The following is a 20,845-nucleotide window of genomic DNA, read 5'->3' on the forward strand; positions in this document are numbered from 1 at the left end:
ACGCTGGACACCCGCCAGTGTTTACAGTCTTTATTTGAGAGAGAGAAAAAAAAGCTGCCATCACATTCTGTGAAAGGTCACACATGTTTTTGTCTGTGTGCTACAGACAGTAGGTTAGAAATTGTACAATATGATTTATAAAACAAGGCATTCAGGTTTAAAGATGTTAGATGCCTTTGTAATATCCACCATATTCTTCATCACTAGAATCTTCTAGAAAGAAAGGTCACATTGATATAAAACAAATAAATATATTAGTATTATTTGTATTTATTTTTTTGTATATTTGGCATTTTGTAAGATTCAGTCTTCAGCACATACTCTTGATTTAATTTGCTAACAACTCACCAGAACTTTTCACATTCTCTTCAACCTACTCACTGTGTTCCAGAAAATAACAAAACACTATAGATAAGAACTAGAAACATTCTTTTCTCTAATCAATCATTATTTTCTCTAAATATGGATACAAATAGTGAGTAAATAATACAGTGAGTGACGCACTGTCGCCCTCGTGTGGTGATGAATGGATCTCCGCCGAGCTCGACCTACCTATGGGCGCGTTACTTCCGGTGTTCACTCCTACGTCAAAACAAACATCAAACATTCCGGAAGAGATTTTGTCACATGTGGCTCAGTACAAGAACACTTTGTTTCAAAAAAGATAGTTAAAATCATATAACAATGACATAATTTTGACATAATATGTTGAACTGATTTAAGGAAATTATTTTAGAAGTAATATAATTATTTTATTTTAATCACCAAATTTTGTGTGTGTGTGTGTCCCACATTTTGTATACCACAAAATAAAACAGCTCATAAAATACTTAGTTTGACCTCTTTACGCTTGACAATTAACATTTTCACGAATTATTTGTTTCAAAAGGCCCTATTTGTGGGAAGTGCCGTATGAATGTATGCTGCAATGCATTATTTTTAATGTTCTGTAAAAAATGCATATCTTTCTAGACAAATAAACTTCTGAAAATATTCATTGTCTTTACCTGTAGCGTCCGTTAGTGCCTCTCTCTCACCATCTATAGGGTTATTCACAGAGTATAAACAGACAAATTAATAATAATAACAACTAACTGCATTTCATTGGTTCTGTTCTTGTACTTTAATAAAGTTGAATCCATCTAATCTAATTTTATAACTGGTAAAAGATATGTGTCACTTTACCATCTTCCTCCTCAAGCAATTTTTTTCTCTATAAAAATCAGTTAATGGCCACAAATATGAATCAATGATTTTTTAACAATGATCCTGAGCAACTTCCCTTCTGATTCCTCATCATTTCCCTCCTCTGTAATATATAATGTTTATATTCATCAAATGCAATTTGTTATTTGTCCATCCATTCATCCATCCATCTGTTGCATATGTATTTGTCTTATATATTTACATTTATTGAATGCTGCAATGCAATATCAGTATCTCTGTACTTAAATTATCTTTTCAGAAAATAAAGTTTTGAAAAAGGTCATTGTTTACCTGTAGTGTCTGTCACTGCCTTTCTCCATCTGTTAAGGATTCAGATAAAAACTTTTATCACCCAAATATGTTGTTCCTTATATTTATTCTGTCAGTGAGTCAAAGCATATTGAGTTTGAGTAAATGGCCCTAAACCCATTTTTGATTTGCTCCACATTTACCTTTCCCATGAGCAGCCTCATACTCCTCAGACTGATCTGAGGAAAGGGATGAAATGAGAATCTCAGCATTTAGTTAATGTGTGTGAGATATGAGATAAGATATATCAGTGAGTCATTTCAGTGACCTCCAACATGAGCAGAAGTTACGCAGAGCAGGCCAGGCTGGCGTGGGAAATAATGACCCACCTGTTTGTGGTGTCGCGCTGTTCTCTTCAAATGTGGACATTAGTCAAAACAGAGAACAGATGTTTGATTTGTATTTATCTTTTTCCCTAAATCTTTGACTGCGACATAAGATTTGAGTGAAAAAAGCAAATCAATCTGGAAATAGTGTTACCTCTCTCATCTGGCAATTCAGTTGTTTTTATCACATTGCAGAGAAAATGAAATCACTACAAACACAAAAATGCACAAGTATAATTTAATTTCTGTCATACACAGCTTTCATATTTCTCAACATGCAGATAATGTATAAAATGCTGGCTATTTGGCCATCTATAACTCATCGAGGATGAATTAAATGGTTATTAAGGACTTTTCTTCATTAAAAAGTAATGGTAACTAAGCACAGATCATTCCAAAACAAAACAAATGGAAACATTCGATGCCTAAGAGATATTAATCTTGAATAAATCATAATACTTAATAAAAATAAACTGTCAAAACAAACAATAAAAAATGCAATATAATATATATATATATATATATATATATATATATATATATATATATATATATATATATATCTTTTTACAAAAAATGTACATATTAAATTGAATTAAGTTGTTCTGGATGTGATTATTTTACATTTTATACTATATTAATAATATAAACATCACATAATAATATTATTAAAAATATAATAATATAGTTTTATTCTAATTTTAAAATAACAAAACACAAAATGTGTATGTATGTATGTATGTATGTATGTATGTATGTATATATATATATATATATATATTACCTGTTCAATATTAATAATATAAACACCATATTATAATATTAAAAATTAAAAATTTATAAAATAATGATATAGTTTTATTCTAATTAAAAAAGAATAATAATAAGATACACATTTGTTTCAAAACTGGTATTACAAATGTGTGATGTAATCTTACCACTGTGGAAACCTGCCACTGCAACAAAGAGGATTATGGGTAAACCAGTTGTCATCTCGGATGAAAGAGGTGAATGCTGAACAAACTGAAACAAAGTGCTAAATGGCAGTGTGCACATTGAATCACACATTTTTCCGGCTGGTCTTTTATATGTTTCCTGTCATCACATGCTCGTCTCTGTTTACCTGCCAGCAGCTGGATGGCACATCTCGCCCCACACACAGATGTGCCATTATTTCCACACTCAGTGCCTTTCATTGTTGACTTTGTGATCAGACGTCCCTGTATTGTGGTCAGCAGTGACTGGTGTAAGAGTGGGATGGATGTTCATTTGCGTTTTCAAAAGTAAAGGGTCATTTCCTCTCCAAATTGGTTTGTGTTTGGCATCTTAGTAAAGAAAATGATTGATCGTGCTCACTGATCTGATGTCACTGCAGTTTTGTCCATGCACTGGTTCACATTTATAACTGTTTATGCTGCGCAAAAACCATACCGTCTATGGTAAAAACATAGGTCGACTTTCGCATTGATCTAACACAGTGTTTTTTTTTCACTCCAAAGCCCCCTCCTCTCCGAAAAAAATCTGTAAGGCCCCACAACCTTTTCCATTCACAAAACCTTTCTAGTATGTAATAGTGTAATATTTTTGCAGGTGCTTTACGGCGAGATTTATGCCTGCGCTTGAGCACGAGTGGACACGCTATATTAAAAGGCCCATTATGGTTTAGTAGATATTTAAGTAATAAAGTTAATATAAACGTGCGATCAGTCAAGTGGCGCGACCCGAGAGGCTTTTATTTTGAATATCGGTAAACGGTGTCTTTTATTTTGACAGTCGGCTTTACCTGTGACGTACTGCGCATGTCAACGGAAGTGGAAACCGGGGTGCGAGATAACCAGTGTTACAATAAAACCGACATGCAATTAGGCTTCATGTCCCCCAGTGTAGAGCAGCAGTGAGGCTCTGATAGCGTCGCGGCCAGATGTCGGTTAACCTGCGGCGCTCCAGGCTCCTGCAGATGCTACATTTCAGCTCCTGAAGAGAGAGAGAGGACGAACACAGAGAAGCAAGGTCAGTACTGGAAGCATGCAACACACACTCGCCTGCATTTATGCACTCAGTCTTAAGTGCGTTAGTAAGGCTTGGTTTATATATACAGTCAATTTCATAGTACCGTCTTAAAGGTTGGTGTATTTTCAGTATTGATTTACTACGTAACAATGCTTGTTGTAGTTGTGTCTCAAAACCTACTAGTGTGTGACTAGGTGACTAGGAAGGGAACTAATTGCATTGGCTGTATGTCTAGTGATAGTGAATCCTGAATTAAAAATGAGTAAAATTTTACAGTCAACATCATGTTTATTTTTGAATGTTTATTTGTATATAATTTTTTTTTTTTAACGTTAAATTTAATTATTTTTTTCTTTAAAAATATATTTACTTTTCTTGTGTCATCAAATGTGCGGTCAGCTATGTTACAAACCAAACGTTTTATCACATCATTTGATGTTATGTTTTTACACGTTGATTTTATTTTTAACAATACTGAATGTGTCCTCTTATTTTGTTCAATATAAAACCTACAATAACCTGTTAAGGAGTATATTAATTGTCCTTCAACTATAGGGTCCACTGTTTTGGTTTGCATTATTTTTCATGATTTTAATTAAGATATATATTCAAATTTGAGGTTAACAGGATCAAGAAAATAACATGTGGTTGGCCTACACTGTAGAGCCAATTTTCAGATAAAATATCCTTGGATAGCATAATATGATTCTTAATATAATTTAGTATTTGAACAGTACTGTATTTATATAACTTTTAATATATTTCTAACATAATTCTTGCTTCTCATATCCTCTCGGAGTTATTTTAAATCTCATTCTAAGTCTAGAATGAATGGGAAATGTTGGAGTTTTTCTTAGCAATTGTCAAAAATACCAAAATGATCATAACAAAAATTCTGTCCAAATTGACTGTGCATATCTGCAAAAATAAAATAAATATATGATTCATAAAATTATTTAAAACCAATCTCTGTGTGACACACAGTTTGTCTCTAACATAGTTGACGAATTGACCAGGAAAACATCCTTTCCCTTGGAATACCAAATTGTGTTTAATGTAGCTTGGACACTAAACTATAACAAATAATCTTACTTTTTGGTTGATGTGAAATGTACCCCCAATTACATAAAGAGCCCTATGTTTATTCTCCTTCTCATCTTGTCTAGAATGAGAAGACTTCCTGTCCTGGTCGCCCTCATCTGGGTCTGCTCAGTATTTTATGTGGGCATCTTTCTGTTTGTGGGAGGCTTCCTCCTAGTCAGGCTGGAGGTCAACAGAACGAGCACCTGTGCGGACGTCTTGTCTCCAGGAGCCCAGGTGAAAGGAGATTTCTGCCTGAGTGAGCCACGCTTTCGTAGGGCAGTGGTCTTGATCATTGACGCCCTGAAGGCCGACTTCACCCGATATGATCCGGAGAACACAGCACCCAAACCATTCGAGAACAAGCTGCCCGTGTTAGATGAGATGGCATCATTACACGCCACTCATGCCAGACTCTACACCTTTCGGGCTGATCCGCCCACCACTACTATGCAGAGGATCAAAGGCTTTACCACAGGTTCCCTGCCCACGTTCATTGACGTGGGGAACAACTTTGCATCCAATGCCATTCTGGAAGACAATCTAGTGCACCAGCTGGGCCAAGTGGGTGGGTGAATCCTACAACTGGTATTTTCCATTAAACCCAACCTGTCAAAGTTATGTTTTTGTAAAGAAAAAGAAGACTATTTTTAGGATTTTTCCCCCCACATTATATAATTATTTTATAGCCTTTTCTGCACACTTCCACCAGATCTCATTACCATGCAAAACCCCCACAAAACCTTTGACGCTTTTACATTAAACTGATCAAAAGTGACAGTAAAGAGATTTATAAATGCTGCTCTTTCAAAGTTTCTATTCATCAGAGAATCCTAAAAAAAAATTATCATGGTTTCCACAAAAACTGTTTACAACACTAATAATAATCAGAAATGTTTCAAGCCTAATAGAATGATTTCTGAAGGATCATGTGACACTGAAGACTGGAGTAATGATGTTGAATATTCAGCTTTGCATCACAGAAATACAGGGTGTGACCTATGTGATATTTGCTAAAACAAAAAGCAATATTTATAGCAGTATATTACTATAATCATGTTCTTTGTCAGAAAGCTTTATTGCAATTTATGACATTTGTAGAATTTTAGAAAGCCACTATTTTATTCAATTAAATGAGTTATATTTAGATTGAATGATCTAAAGTGTAGATTCTTTGCTAGTTTTTGTTAATGGTTGTGTTTTTTTCTCCTGGTTTAAAGGTAAGAGAGTTGTTTTTATGGGGGATGACACATGGGTGAGTCTCTTCCCCAAGAAGTTCCACAGATCGCTGCCCTTCCCCTCCTTCAACGTGAAGGACTTGCACACCGTTGACAACGGCATTCTCCAAAACATTTATCCCACCAGTAAGCAGAATGATTAGCACATCAATTAGGAACTTGCCTGGTTGGTTTAAGATCTCCCTTTGTTTACCTTGTAAATAGATGGACATATCTCTCATGTTTACACTGTAAACGCAGTGTCTGAATGAGAGGCTATGGGTTTGTGTGTTCTTTCTTTAGTGGAGGGGGATGACTGGGATGTGTTGATTGCTCACTTCCTCGGTGTGGATCACTGTGGACACAGATTCGGCCCGGATCACCCAGCGATGGCTGAGAAACTCTCCCAGATGGATGGAGTTATCAGGTTAGCTGTAGCCTCATTCGTTTACCCACATTTTACCATGTTACAGTTTTTATATATTTTCTTGCATTATGCATTTGCTTTCCATCTGCTACTGTCTCACCGCTGACCCCAGGTCAGTGATAAAGCGTCTGAAGAATGACACCCTGCTGGTGGTGATGGGTGATCATGGAATGACAGACACTGGGGATCATGGTGGAGAAAGCCAGAAAGAGACAGATGCTGCTCTGTTTCTCTACAGTTCCTCTCCCTTATTTCCAGCACCAGGCTCCCAGGTAAAAGAGACACTGTTATGATTTGTCTGTATTTAATAATCTACAACCACACTGGTGTGTCCAGGAAAAATTTAGCTGGGTGGTCAGGTGGAGAAAATTTCAGGGTGGCACACAAAAATGATACTGTAGTAAAGCTGTAGTCAACACTACTTGTCTGTATTTGCATTAGTACTGTTTACTTGTGTTACACTTAAGTGCAGAGACTTTAATTTTGAATAATGAAATGTAATGATGACAAGTAAGCCATACTATGTAAATGTATGTAATTATTTAATTATAAACTTTTTAAACAAACATGCATGAAATTGCAACCTCCTCAAAAGTCAGAGACTTTCGTCCAAAATCAACTAGCTGCAGCAACTTTAATTCAAATAATATATTAAAATATATGTACTTAATAGCAAATTATTTAAAATGGGAAAGAATATATCAATCCATATATTTTATGTTTAGACCATGTGTATATTGAAATCTTGAAATGGAAACTCAAACCAAGTTGTTTAATTTTAAAAAAGCAGAATTATGAGCCTTTTCCGCATTTCCCATTTCCTAAAATGTGAAAATAGTGCCTCTATGAGAGAGGAATTTAAATTTTGTCTTTGGGTTATCTTTGGCCTTTTTCTATATGTTTGGAGTTCAGCATGTTTATGTTTGTAGGTGGAACCTGAGGTGGTACCTCAGACTGATCTGGTGCCAACGCTGGCACTTCTGCTGGGAATTCCTATTCCTTATAGCAGTGTGGGCCAGGTTCTTCTGCCACTTTTTCCTCAGAATGGCTCCCGGGGTGCACCTACAGGACTCAGCCAGGCTGAGGCACTGTGGATTAACGTTAAACAGGTTAGAGGAATTTCTCTTCGCCTGTGTTTTGAGGTGTAATTATGTTTGCCTGCATTGTCTTGTATTTCATGTCATCAATTGTGATAAACTTAGCTTAATTCTGTCTGATTTTGTCTGTCTTTAAAGGTAAACCGCTTCTTGGAGACCTACTCTAACATGGCCAAAGACATCCCACCAGACAGTCTGTCTCAGCTGCGGGCTGACTTCTCAAACATTTCCTCCCAGTACTTGGCCACTGACCACAAGGGCCATCTTCCCTCTCCTGAGCTAGTCGTCTCCATGCAGAACTATCTGACAGCTGTCAGGGAGACTTGTAGAGCCTCCTGGGCCCGTTTTAACCCTTTCAAAATGGCTGCTGGGCTTTTAATATTAGGAGTTGCCTGTATGCTGTGTTACATCCTTTCTGAGTCGTCTCATGTAGTGATTCAGGAAGGCCTGCTGAAGTTGCCCGTACTCTCAGGGTTGGTGGTGGGACTAGTTGTAGCTGCAGGTCAGCTGTTCTCGCAAGGTTATTTAGAGATCTCGTGGTGTGTGGGAGCTGCAGCACTTTTTTCTGAAGTTTTGTTTCTATGGAAGACTCATGGAGTTTCTCCAAAAGGGACGTGGTCACCTTCTGGCCTCCTCACTCCGGCCCTGCTGGTGCTTTTCCTGCGCTGTGCCTCCCTACTCTCGGACAGCTATGTCATCTATGAGGGAAACGTGGTTACCTTCTTGCTCTTCACGTTAAGCATCTATGTTCCTCTCCGTCTAAACTGGGATGGACTCCTGGTGCCACTTCCCCCACCAGACACCCAGAAGCCACTTCAGCGGCTCTCAACAGCACTGCCGTCCTCAGTGGTTAGACGGCAGGCCACCATCTTGTTGGTATGGTTGGGAGTGCTGGTGGGATCGCTCTACCTATCCCTCTCCTTCCACAACTGCCGAGAGGAGCAGGGCACCTGCCAGCCCTCATCTTTCCTCTCCCCGCTCTCACGAGTACAGAACAGCCAACTGCGCAACCTCCACTATGTCCTCTCCGTTGGCTCACTAGCCTTGTGGGGATACCTTCTACATCGATGGCTCAGACATTACGGGAACCTTAACTGTACCAGTGTGACTCTGTTTTCGGCCTGCTTTCTCTTACCCCTGGCCTGTGTTTGCATGGGGTTGCACTGGGCGGTTAGTGCCACCCCAGAGGACACCTTCAGGAGTTTGTCTGAACTTATCGGCCTAGCTCAAGTGTTCCTGCCTAGGGCCACTTCCTGCTTACTAGGCCTGGGACTGATCCTGCTGTGGGTGGACCCTATGACCGTGTTCCTCAAGTCAAGGACTCCATTGAACTCTCGAGGAACATCCCTGCCACCCCCGAAGTACCGAGCCAGTACAGGAATCAGTCCGCAGGCTGAACTGCACCACCTCATACCACAGTTGTATCAGCGCATCCGACACTCGCTGGAGGACGGGGGCACAGAAAGTGGTGAAGCAGACAGCAGGCCAGCTGTGGAGGCTTACGGGCTGGGTACAGTGTACTCTGCCCCATTGGTTCTGCTTTGTGGACTCCTGGGGTTGGTGCTTCTGCTTCTCCATCCGGAGGGAATGGCTCTTGCCTTCCTGCTTCTCTTGCTGGAGGCCGGAGCCATGCTGCACATCCATGCCTGTAGCACCAACCTCTCCAGCCTTCACAAGCACTCCAGTAAGACGCACTCCATTATTAGCTCCACATCTTATGGCTTGCTGAGCTATTACTACTGATGCAATAAATCTTATTTCTTTAACCCTCCTAGATGGTTTTAGTGTGCCATGGGCTCCAGTGGTTTCATGGTCTCTGGCAGCCACACAGTTTTTCCATGCAACAGGACACCTCCCAACCTTCCCCTCCATTCAGTGGGGTGCAGCATTTGTGGGCTTTCCTCAAGGTCACACAGGCACTGCTCTTCCTGCCTCATTGGTGACCCTCAACACCTTCTCCTCTCACATCATCTTTGCAGGTATTCACATTGTATATATTTCTGTATTAGAATTATCTTTAATCTCTTTAATCTCTTATTTCTAATGATCACTAATTTACACATGCAGTTGGTTGTCCTTTGCTGCTGTTCTGGCCTCTGGTGTGCGAGGTGCGTGGGACCCGTTCTACGCGCTCAGCAGGAGCGGAGGAGAGCGAGGACGCTGTCATGGAGATGAGACTGAGAGAGAACCCTCAGAAGTTCAGCTCGGGTCTCTTGCAGCTCACTGCACGCTACCTCTTTGTGAATGGAGCACAGGTGTGTTCAAATTGTATTGCATAATGCTCACATTAAGTTGGGCACAAAAATCGTGCACAACAAGATTTTTACAGGGTGGCTGCAGGTCCTTAAAAAGTCTTAAAATCTCTTAAATTCAGATTCTGTGGCTCTTAAATATTTTCGGTCACGTTACCGCAAAGATTACTCCAGTCTTAAATAGCGATTGATAATGGATAGTGTATTTCTGGTATTAATGTCTCGCTTTTGAGGCTTGTGCCTCTGTGAAAGACTTTCATGGAGAAATCAAATCAAATGAGCGTAACGGAAGACGTAAAGAAACTCACAGATCAAAATTTTTTTTATAATTATTTATAACATGATATAGTTAAATAACATACCATGACAAGGGGGCTATTTTGCTGAATACTTTCATGATTGCAAATGTTGCAATGATTTTAAGTCAACAAACAAGTAGTTAAGTATATTAAGTTACTTACATTTTAGACACAATTCAAAAATAGTTCCAAACAGATCACAACAGAAGTATTGCACATTCTCCAAGTGTTTTTGTTACTGAATGATTTAGCGTTTTGAAGGAATCGGTTAATTACCGCCACCTACTGGTGGTTTAGCCTCATGTTTAAAAGTATGCATTTCCCCCCAACATTTCTTATTTGTATATTCAAAATTGTATTTAAAACATTAATCTCATAAAATGTATTTATTGCAGTAGGAATTGCGCAGGTTAAATTATTTAATTTGATTGGTAACAGCCCTGTAGTGTATATTGAATTTCTTGATCAACTATAAGAATTTGACATGAAAGATGACACATCCTTTTAATAAGGTTAAAAAATATTGGCCTTAATAAAGGTAAATAACATCCTGGGGTAAATATTAAAAACATGCAGATTTAAGTATGTAAAAGCTGATAGAATACTGATGAAAATATTGCTTCAGAATAAATCGTTTACACTATCAAAAATATCGGTGATGCAATGTTTTTATGGGGTTATTTTGTATTGGGATATTGGCTGCTGATATGAAAAGTTCACTGTATATCGATATAATAAATAGCATTTTTGACAGCAGTGATTTTCTTTTTACATTAAACACATTAAATATTTCATATACATATGTAATATAATGTGTATTCCCATCACAGGTTTGGTCTTAAATGTCACGTAAGATGGTCTTAAAAAAATCTTTAATTTAGCTTGATCATATCTGTAGACCCTCTGTTTTAACTGAAACAATGTTTCTGTCACCTCCTTCATAGTGACACAGCGTTTTTTTTTTTTTTATCATTCACCAGACTGTGTGAATTGTTCCATAAAGAAAAGTATATATTTTTTTTGTGTTTAGTTGTGTAAGACTTGGTGTGAAGAGGCTTAGCAGGCTAATGTGTTCTCATCTAGTGTGATTTATACGCTTTTGTAAAATGGAACATCAATTATAAATAACTTGTTTACCTTTAGGTTTTTGCGTCGGTTTGTGCTGCAGCCATCCTCAGGAGACACCTCATGGTGTGGAAAGTGTTTGCACCCAAGTGAGTCACCATCTCTAACTTATTGTTTCTTTCTCTTCTACCTCTTATCGCTTTCTGTCTTTTTTTATTTTAAGGAATTGATGAAATGATCTAGGAATGTGCACATTTTCGAAATAGACTCGTTGGTGGGTTGAACAATGGTGGTTGGTGTTGTTTGACAATGTTGTTTCGTACGAGGTCCTTTATAACTTCACTAAAATTCACCCACACACCACTTGCTTTTCATGTAAAGAGAGTTTAGCCCGCTAACTGTCACGCTTTGTAAGTAGATGATGTTAACCCTGAATTATGACTAAGAGTTTAATAACAACTCTTGACTTTCACAAGAGGTAATTTAATGTAGTGATGAATTTGGTGTCATTACGAACAAACCCACACAGGGATCCACTGTGGATTTATGACAGTGTAAGTTAATGACAAAAAAAAGCTCTTCTCATGACTGCATTCTAAGATGTATTCTTTTTTTTTTTTTGGTAGATTGATGTTTGAGGCATCGGGTTTCATCGTGGGCAGTGTGTTTGTGATACTGGGGGTTGCCATGGTGATGAGGGTGGACGTGTCAGTGGCCGGGTTATTTAAGAAACTCCTCCCTCAGAACTCCAGGTAGCACTGGCTACCCTGGCCACGCCCCCTTTCCCTCCTACAAACCCAATCCAAACCTCTTCAGAGATGTGCTGGTCATCCTCCTCGACTCCACTGCCAACCATACGAAAGGAAACCAGATTTGTTTTGCATCTGACTTTGTCTGTTTTGGACCAAAGAGGTCTAAAGCATCTGCTCATTTTCGAATATGTGAGAGAAGTCAATAAACCGAAGCTGATATTTTATAAAAGCTTTCAACAAGCTATTGAACGGTCAGCCTTTGTTGCTCTGCTGCCTCTGTATTGAAGAAGAGAGAGAAAAGATGATCTTTGTGCATGCCTTTTTACTGCCATGTTCCACAAGGTTATTATAGAGACAATTAGAAGTTATTATATTGAAGGGCTACATGAAATCCACAGTGTTGCTATGTTATGAACACGAAACCCCCCCCCCCCCCCCGCTGTTCAAATATTTAAAGGGCTAGTTCAGCTTAAATGTAAATTTTATTATCATTTCCACCCTGATGTTGTTCCAAACCTCAAAGCAGTTATCTAGATGACCAAGTTGCTCCATACTTTAATAGTGGATTGGGGCCGGGCACAATTGTGGTCACCATTTGCATTCGTTGTATGGAAAAGAGCAGCATGGGCATTCTGCCACAGCACACCTGTTGTGTTTTTCAGAAGAAAGAAAGTCATACAGGTTTGGAGTAATGATGACAGAATTTTTTGGGTTTGGGTTGAACTATCCCTTTAAAAACTAGAAGTGCATGCTTAAGGGAGTCATTGATTTCAGCAGTGGATTGGAACTATTTTTATTTTTAAAGCTTGAATTTTGTTTGATAACCGTTCATTGTTAATGTGTTGTCCTGTCTATTCCCTAGCAATAACCACTCAAGCATCAGGGTTGAACCATTAACATTTCTGTTATATTCTGCACCGTTTGAAAGGTTTTTTTTAATTATTATTTTAAATTCCTCACCTAGATAACTCACTAGTTTTAACGGTTGCCTTGTTTGATGTTAGTGAATGAAACGGTGTTCATTCAGTTTGCGTTGACTGTTATTTATTTAGCTGTCATATATTTAGTTCACTAATGGATTAAATGTCTTATATGATCTCATTTTTGTGAGAAATGCACGGGGAAGATAATTACATCATGTGCTCAGGTTAATTTAGCCATAATGCAATAGAAGATAGGTTTCTGCTCTGCATGGTGCATTTGTGTGTGTGTGTGTGTAAGGGGCTGATTTTTTTATTTTTACTTTTTTTTTTTTAAAAGCAAAATACTGTCAAGACATACAGTGGCTTTTAATGTTTTAATGTGTGGTTGATGATTGAATTAGCTGTGAAAGGAATCATTTTAATTGTCCTAAAATTGTTTAAATTCATTGATAAAAGGGAGAAAATCAATTAAATATTTTATACAATTTGAAGTGGTTGGTTGTGTGTGTGTTCTAGTTTCTTTTTGTTTGCAGGAGCAGCTGTTTGCCTGCAGAGCGCAGTGTTTTATCTAAAAACACCCTATGAAATCTGATCGATCCTGCGGACAGTAAGTGTCAGGGTATGCTCAGAAATGACTGACCAGCAGAATTCAATCCTGTTATGCTGTGACATAGCTTTTAAGCAATATACTTACTTTGTAACCAAATAACTTTTTGATCTTTCACACATATTTAAGGGAGAGATGTTAAGACAGATGTGTATTTCTTTTTACAGTCTTTATCAGTACTTAGAAAACTGTGATTAATTTTTGCAGAAATAATGTTATTTTTTATATACAGGTAAGAATAATGTCTTAATATTGTGGGACCCTGAGGTGGCAACATTATTTATTGAAAGTTCACCTGCAAACGTTAGAAATTAAAATATAAAAATAAAACAGTGAGATGACCCATTTATTAAACATCACTGGAGGAAATAGCTATTTATTTATAACTGACATACAGTATGTCACTTCCTATTTATTGCATCCTGCACTGAAAGGAACACTGAAGACAAACCTTTTAACGTAAAATTATACATTTATATGCTAGTTTGTAATTTAAGGATGCAGCCCCTTTTCCCCTTGATGCCCAAAGTGCCCTTTTGTCAAGGCAGTTTTTTTGTTGTTGTTATTAAATGCCCTTTTGTGAGGGCCTGCCCAATCTAACTATTAGTAAAATTAATGAATACTAATTTAGCCATAAATAAAATGATCCACACGATGACCTTTCACATGACGATCTCATCCGGGACGATCCCTCATGTTCAGAAACCTTTATTAGTTTAGCACACTACCAGGATACCTTCAATAATGGACACGGTGTTCTGCATTTTTTGAAGTATAGTGTCAAATGAATGATCTGTAGTGTGTATATTATTATTATTATTTGTGCGTATGATTTGAAAGCTTTGTTTGATTTTGACTACAGGTGAAATGGTTTTGAAGTGATTGTTTGATTTTGCCAGAATAGTCAGGGGTTCTGTGAATTTAGTTTGAAGGTTTGGATTTGTGTTTAAGGTTTTGAGAAAATGAGTGATGTTTCAAGAAATGTGTTTTAGCAATTCAGAAAAACTCTAAATTAACACATTTATTTATATATATATATCTTCCCCCCCCCCCCCCACCACTACAACCTACAGAACACAATTAGCCAAGCAGGTGGGCACACCCTTTGTGCCCTACATCAAAGTATGAAATACCTGTCCATCATGTTAAGAAATTACCCATGACCATCTGTGACTGGAACATAAACAAACTAATCTTACGGACTTTCCCGATTGTCCTTTGTTCCTGAACTACAATACAATCTCTCATATCATAGCAGGCTCACTGCACAAACATAAAGAAGAGTTTTAAAACAAGGAAATTTGAGAGATTAAGCAGATTTTATCAATGAAACGATGTGTTGAGTGTGACGGTAAACTTCCAAAGTCCATTTAGCAAACCAATGCTACAGTTTATCTCAGAAATACCTACAGCCATATCAGACCTCTGGTTCAGTCTGCGTAACAGGTGCAAAGTCTGATCGGAAGATCCTGCTTATCTGGAGAGAAAGATCTATAAAATCCTGCATACCTGATAGGTCTTCTTGAAAATGGTTCTCCCACGTAACCTTACCTGGCAGTCAAAAGGGGATTTCCGCAGCCATGGTTTGATTCCAAGAAACAGGGATGATCTTGCAGTTGTCAGTTAATCTTTATCTTTATCTGTAGACTAGGGTTTCTGTAACACACATTGCAGGATTTTGAAGCCAGGACAAAAAAATGAAGAATAATCCAAAATCGGGGGAAAAAACTTAATGAATGGATAAATAAATAAATAAATATTTCCATTAAGGGACAATAGTTTCCCCTTAAATTGAATTATATTAAATGTATGCATCATCTTTCATGTTAATTAATATATTTATTAATTAAATGAAATTTAAGAGCCAGACTGTTCGACCTCAAATCAGAAAGATGACCATGTATAAGAAAAAATAATAATTTTGTAATAGAAAATAGCATTTAACATAACCCAGCCAACATACTAGTAACTCTATGTCGGTGGTTTGCACCTACGTGACCCTGGAAGACATTAAAACTACATTAAAGCTTCAGAGTCTCCGCGATAAGAATCAATCTTTTTGGAGAGCTGTAGATTTCTGCGATGAGTTTATTTTGTACGGATTCCAGACAGATCTGGCAACTGCACGACCTGACTGTGGGAAGAGCCTTTTATTTTTTTCCATTGAAAGAAAGTAAATTTGAGCCTCTTGTACAAACAAGCGCTTTTAGTCGTGGGCGAGCCTATACAAGGGAGACAAATCTTTGCCATTCATCATGAGCACAATGAGTTGAACCTCCAAATGAACAGAACGTCTTGTTATTAGAGCATCTTGCAATTTAAACAACTTTCGCCAATTACTAACCACAAATATTTCATAAATCCCGTTCTGAAGTTATGGCAAGTCTAAATCTGTAGATAGAGAACAGATAAAACATCTCTTTCAAATCTACAACTGTTCTCAGTGTAAATGAAAGCCAACTGTTGTACAACGGTATAAAAATCATATACATACTGATGAAAGAAACTAAAATGTTACATAACACAATTATTGTATAACTGGATGAATGTTATAACGTAATACTTTGCTATTTAGTTCAAGTGCTGGCAACATCAAAATAATTATTTTTATTAACAAATAATGAAAATGTAGTTCATTAATCCACCGACTTCAATGCACATTTTCTATGATGAGCATTTAAAATTTCTATATTAAAATTCACTTTGATATTTTTTGGGCGGTCTGAATTAAAAAAAATAAATAAAAAAAATAAAAAATTCTTGAAAATGCAAGTTATGTGGTGAAGCCAACAGGCAGAAGCATGCATAAATGAAATAAACAAATAACAATGGAGCTCCTGTGTCAAGGTAATAACTCACTGTGTCAAGGTAGCAAGTCTTAAATATCAGAAACTGAGTTTTTATTTTTCCTTTGAATATATATATATATATATATATATATATATATATATAAAACATAATTTTTATATATTATTTTTTAAGACATTATAATTAATTAAAAGATAATTTCATTTCAATTAAAAAAACAAAAAAAACTTTAATAGTGGTGCTGTATCATGAGCAAAAGATATTCATCAAGAACTTTTGACTAGCCTTGGGTTAGTCCTGATTGTCTGTAATTTCTTATCACATCCTTCGCTGACAAATCAGCTTGATTACTTCTTGACCTGCTGCAGTTACTATGGCCCAGGTGGAAGTGAGTCATCATATAGGAAGTGACACGGCATGTGGCTCATTCTCTGACAATCTTGAAGTAATGACTGAAAACTGAATGCAGCTGTAGTTAGAATTCAAACCGCTTGAAATCAAGTAGAGGAGCAAAATCGTCTGTTCATCTCTTCACGCTTCATTAGGGCTCATGAGATCCCAGCACAGAATGAAGACCTGGCTGTGTGTGTGGAGGCTACAGCCCTTGAGGAAGTATTAATTGTGCAGGATTTCAGGATATGGGCCGTTTTTTTTTTCTGCTTAATTAACACATGTCCGAGGCCTTCAGACACGTTGCTGGCTGTATTCCATGCATATATTTAGCATCCACATGTAGATGCATGCCTGAAACATAACACTACCAGTATTGCCAAAACAAAGGCCATTTCTCTGCACACTTCAGCTGCTCTGAGCCATTTATACATTCACAGAAAATATGTATTTATTTATTTCTGGTATAAAACAGTTTTACAGCAGAGAAATATATAATAAAAATCTGTCAATGAATGGTAATTCATACAGTAGCATAAAAATACAGGTAGTCAGTAATGCTATTAAAAAATACTAAGCAAGTTACATCATAATCTTCTGATAGCATTCATTGCTTACCTGTCGGCAACAGCAGGTACATGTTCATTCAGGGTTACACCCAAAAACACATGAACCCACATATTAGTAGTGCTGTCAATCAAACAACCTGTGGTTTGGCGAGAATTTGTAAGTTTTGATATTTAAATATCTTCAAATATGTTCATAAGAGTTAAGATATTAGATAAAAGAGTCATGAAATGATTATTATCATAACCATTATGACTATAAATGGTACAATACCACATCAGATATCCATAGGTAAAGCATGTTCAAGTACTGAACCAGATACTGCAGATATTAGTTGGCCAGATATGTATATTCAGATAAGAGCAGTTGGAAACCTCAGTGCTGAAAATGTTTTATTATTTATTAATTTTAAGTTAATTTAATTTTAAAGTATTTGCACTCACAAATCAGTGTGGACACTTGAGCAATTATGAATTCAATGCAGAGCTGCATGCACTTTATTTGATTTTATATTTAAGTAATTGAATAAACGCAAAAACATCTGATTAAAAGGCACATGAAATCTAACAATGGACACATGGAATTTAAACATCTAATTTGTCCGAAAGCCACTTATGTACAACCTGTTCCCTCCAGCTATGAGTGACATCTGGCAATACAACTTTACTTTCACCGCATTTGTTTCTCATGAGGCAGTGACACTGATAAGCACATTTCAAAAGCCCAGAAAACATGTTGAAACTTTCCCTCCAGTTCAGATGAAGGATCACTTGGGAGGTGCCACCAATTCCAGTTAACAAAAGAAGGTGAAAGGGCTCTTTAATAAGGGATGATTTACAGGAAAGGGATGCCTTAAAGCATAAAGAAAGTGAAAGTTTGTTAAGAAGCATATAAAGGGTGTGCAAGCAGCAGTGAGGCATATATCTACTGGGCACAGGTGAACGAACACATACAGAGGGACAAAATGAACTCTCTGACATTTTGGGCAGGTGCTCTGCTTCTATTGAGCGTCAGTCTATGGAGCTTTACAACAGGTCAGTCAAAATGTGTAATTTTTTAACAATATCCTTCTGCAAGATGTGTAAATTAATCAGGTTCATTTTAAATTGAGACTGTTGATGTTGTTAATGGTTAACATTCTGTGTACTGTTTAACTATCACAGCTCAGGACGATGGGGCAGCGGATTGTTGTCTAAACACCAGCAACCGACGCATCCCGCAGAAGGTGGTGAAGTCCTTCACCATTCAGACCGGTGATGGAGCCTGCAGAATTCCTGCCACTATGTAAGTCGCATTACATGCATTTCAAAATGCCTCTACACACTTCAAGGTGTATTTGATTTTGCATATTTAAATATGAATGTATTTCCACAGATTTGTCACAAAGAAGGGCTTGAAGCTCTGCGCACCCTTTCCAAGCGACGATAACTGGGTGAGCCCACTGATCGACTACATACTAGCAGGACCTGTAAAAAAACACCAAAAATCTAGAGGTACGTGTTTGTGGGTATTTCATCATCAAGTCTAAGTACTTAAATAATATAAATGTACATGCATGCTTTTAAGCTCTGTTTGCATAACATAAGATGACATTACATAGCATTTAGGACTCACCACCTAGCAGCATCAAATAAACACAACATAACATTTAGAACATAACATTTAGAAGAGATAATGTAACAACATGTATCAGATAACATAACATAACATAACATAACATAACATAACATAACATAACATTTAAAACACAACACATAACAACCTAATTTAAAACTTAAAACACAACCCAACATTTAGAATATAACATTTACAACATAACATAATATATCAATAAAAATAATATAGTATTTAGAACACAACATAAAACTCATAACAATGTATCAACAACATTTAGTATAACATAACATAACATATAACATATAACATATAACATAACATAACATAACATAACATAACATAACATAACATAACATAACATAACATAACATAACATAACATAACATAACATATAACATAATTTTCTCTCTTTTCTTACAGGAAAGAAGCAGAGACAACAGTAAATGACACCATCACAGATTATGCAGGTCCAGCCTGCTCTCACACTACATGCATGAATGATACTGATACTGGAACAGATAGCTGATATTACTTAACCTTAATAGTAAATATTCATTAACAGGTTTGCTAAATGTGTACTCTAGTGGAGCAGGTCAAGTGTAAATCTACTGTAATAAGAATAAGCTTTACAATATATGAGCTATTTTTGAAATGTGAACCCTTCCCCTACATGGTCTTCATGAAGAGATTTTAAGCTAACTAATTTCTAATTTCCATCACTTTCTGAGTTTGTATTCTGTCTACATTGTATAAAGTTACTGATTCCTGAGCCATTGAATGAAAATATTTTTCTATATTTTCGCTTTCTATTTTGGAATATAAATAAAAGATTTTACCATTTTAAATATGACATTTGTGTGCATGCTTTTTTTCAAGTTACAGAAATCTAAAAATTCATCTAAAAATGAACAAATTACTTTAAAACAAACAAACAAATCCTTCTCAAAATCAAAATAACTATATGTATTTTGTGTTTCATTTAAAAAAAAGTATTGTTGCAGCAACTTTGTAAAGAGATTGTAAAGAGGTCCTGACTTTCACACATGCTCTGCATCCAAAATAACACTCACTCAGCATACACATTATAGGAGAGCTGAAGCAGCCCAAGTGACCTTTACAATGGTTATTTGTGTAGGACGCATTCAACCTCTAGACTATAGTGAAGCGCTATTCAAACCTGTTTGATGTATCTATAATCTCGCTGTAGTGTCACCAATGATTACATAATATTTCTAAATAATATACTGCACAAAAAAGCAGTGCATCATCTGGCCATGCCCAAACTGCAATATGAACACTACCCACAGAGGAAAATGAAGTTGAATCAATTTATATTTGTTGAGACTTTCACACAATATATTGATTGAAACTATAAAAAGTGCAACATTTTAACAAGTAAATGATTAATCTCTTGTGAATATATGTTGAGAATAATTGTCAGATCAGCTCTGTGCATGAGGTAGATGAAAACTGACTGTATTGCCTTCATTGTCATCCCATCAGTTGGACAGTAATCCAGACCATGCTTTCAGTTGTGAAATCAATCTGCAGTTGATTCCAGATATACAAATTTGCTCAGAAATACCCAAAAACCCACAATCCAGATGCCCCAGAATTCTTTGCAGCCCTCCAGCATAGAATGCACTGAAAAGCTCAAACTCAAAGGTGGATAAATTCAAAGCTGACACAGAAATCTTAGCAAAGAAAAACAGAAACTGTTCTACATTAAATAAATGCTAAGCTAAAACTGTTGAAACCATCATTTACAGTCTGCACATAAGTATTTATATATTTTTAAAGTACATTATTCCTGTAATAAGTACTCTTCCGAAAAGTATGCTAAAGTGTACTTCTTTTTTCACAAGGGCATACTTGTAGTGCTTAGTATAAGTA

The 20,845-nt window shown here is 36.7% G+C and overlaps 2 protein-coding genes across 3 annotated transcripts; both read left to right on the forward strand.

Annotated features, from left to right (window-relative positions):
• Positions 1-3,609: 3,609 nt before the first annotated feature.
• On the forward strand, positions 3,610-13,454 carry LOC109097849 (GPI ethanolamine phosphate transferase 3-like). 2 transcript variants are annotated; one of them, XM_019111469.2, is made up of 11 exons: positions 3,610-3,851; positions 5,018-5,499; positions 6,152-6,295; positions 6,452-6,575; positions 6,688-6,847; positions 7,505-7,684; positions 7,811-9,356; positions 9,448-9,651; positions 9,740-9,927; positions 11,367-11,437; positions 11,915-13,454. In XM_019111469.2, exons 2-11 carry the CDS (start codon positions 5,019-5,021, stop codon positions 12,042-12,044), a joined length of 3,228 nt encoding a protein of 1,075 aa, XP_018967014.1. In that variant the 5' UTR covers positions 3,610-3,851; position 5,018; the 3' UTR covers positions 12,045-13,454. The 2 variants fall into 2 exon arrangements, with proteins under 2 accessions (XP_018967014.1, XP_042620791.1); XM_042764857.1 differs by lacking the exon at positions 3,610-3,851 and adding an exon at positions 3,853-3,964.
• Positions 13,455-18,211: 4,757 nt separating this feature from the next.
• LOC109098172 (C-C motif chemokine 19-like) lies at positions 18,212-19,802 on the forward strand. The gene is made up of 4 exons (XM_019111785.2): positions 18,212-18,369; positions 18,499-18,619; positions 18,710-18,828; positions 19,373-19,802. The coding sequence occupies exons 1-4, from the start codon at positions 18,300-18,302 to the stop codon at positions 19,393-19,395; spliced, it is 333 nt and encodes a 110-aa protein (XP_018967330.2). The 5' UTR covers positions 18,212-18,299; the 3' UTR covers positions 19,396-19,802.
• Positions 19,803-20,845: the final 1,043 nt, after the last annotated feature.

Source organism: Cyprinus carpio, chromosome A10 (genome assembly GCF_018340385.1).
Source record: "Cyprinus carpio isolate SPL01 chromosome A10, ASM1834038v1, whole genome shotgun sequence".
In the NCBI taxonomy this organism is placed as follows: domain Eukaryota; kingdom Metazoa; phylum Chordata; class Actinopteri; order Cypriniformes; family Cyprinidae; genus Cyprinus; species Cyprinus carpio.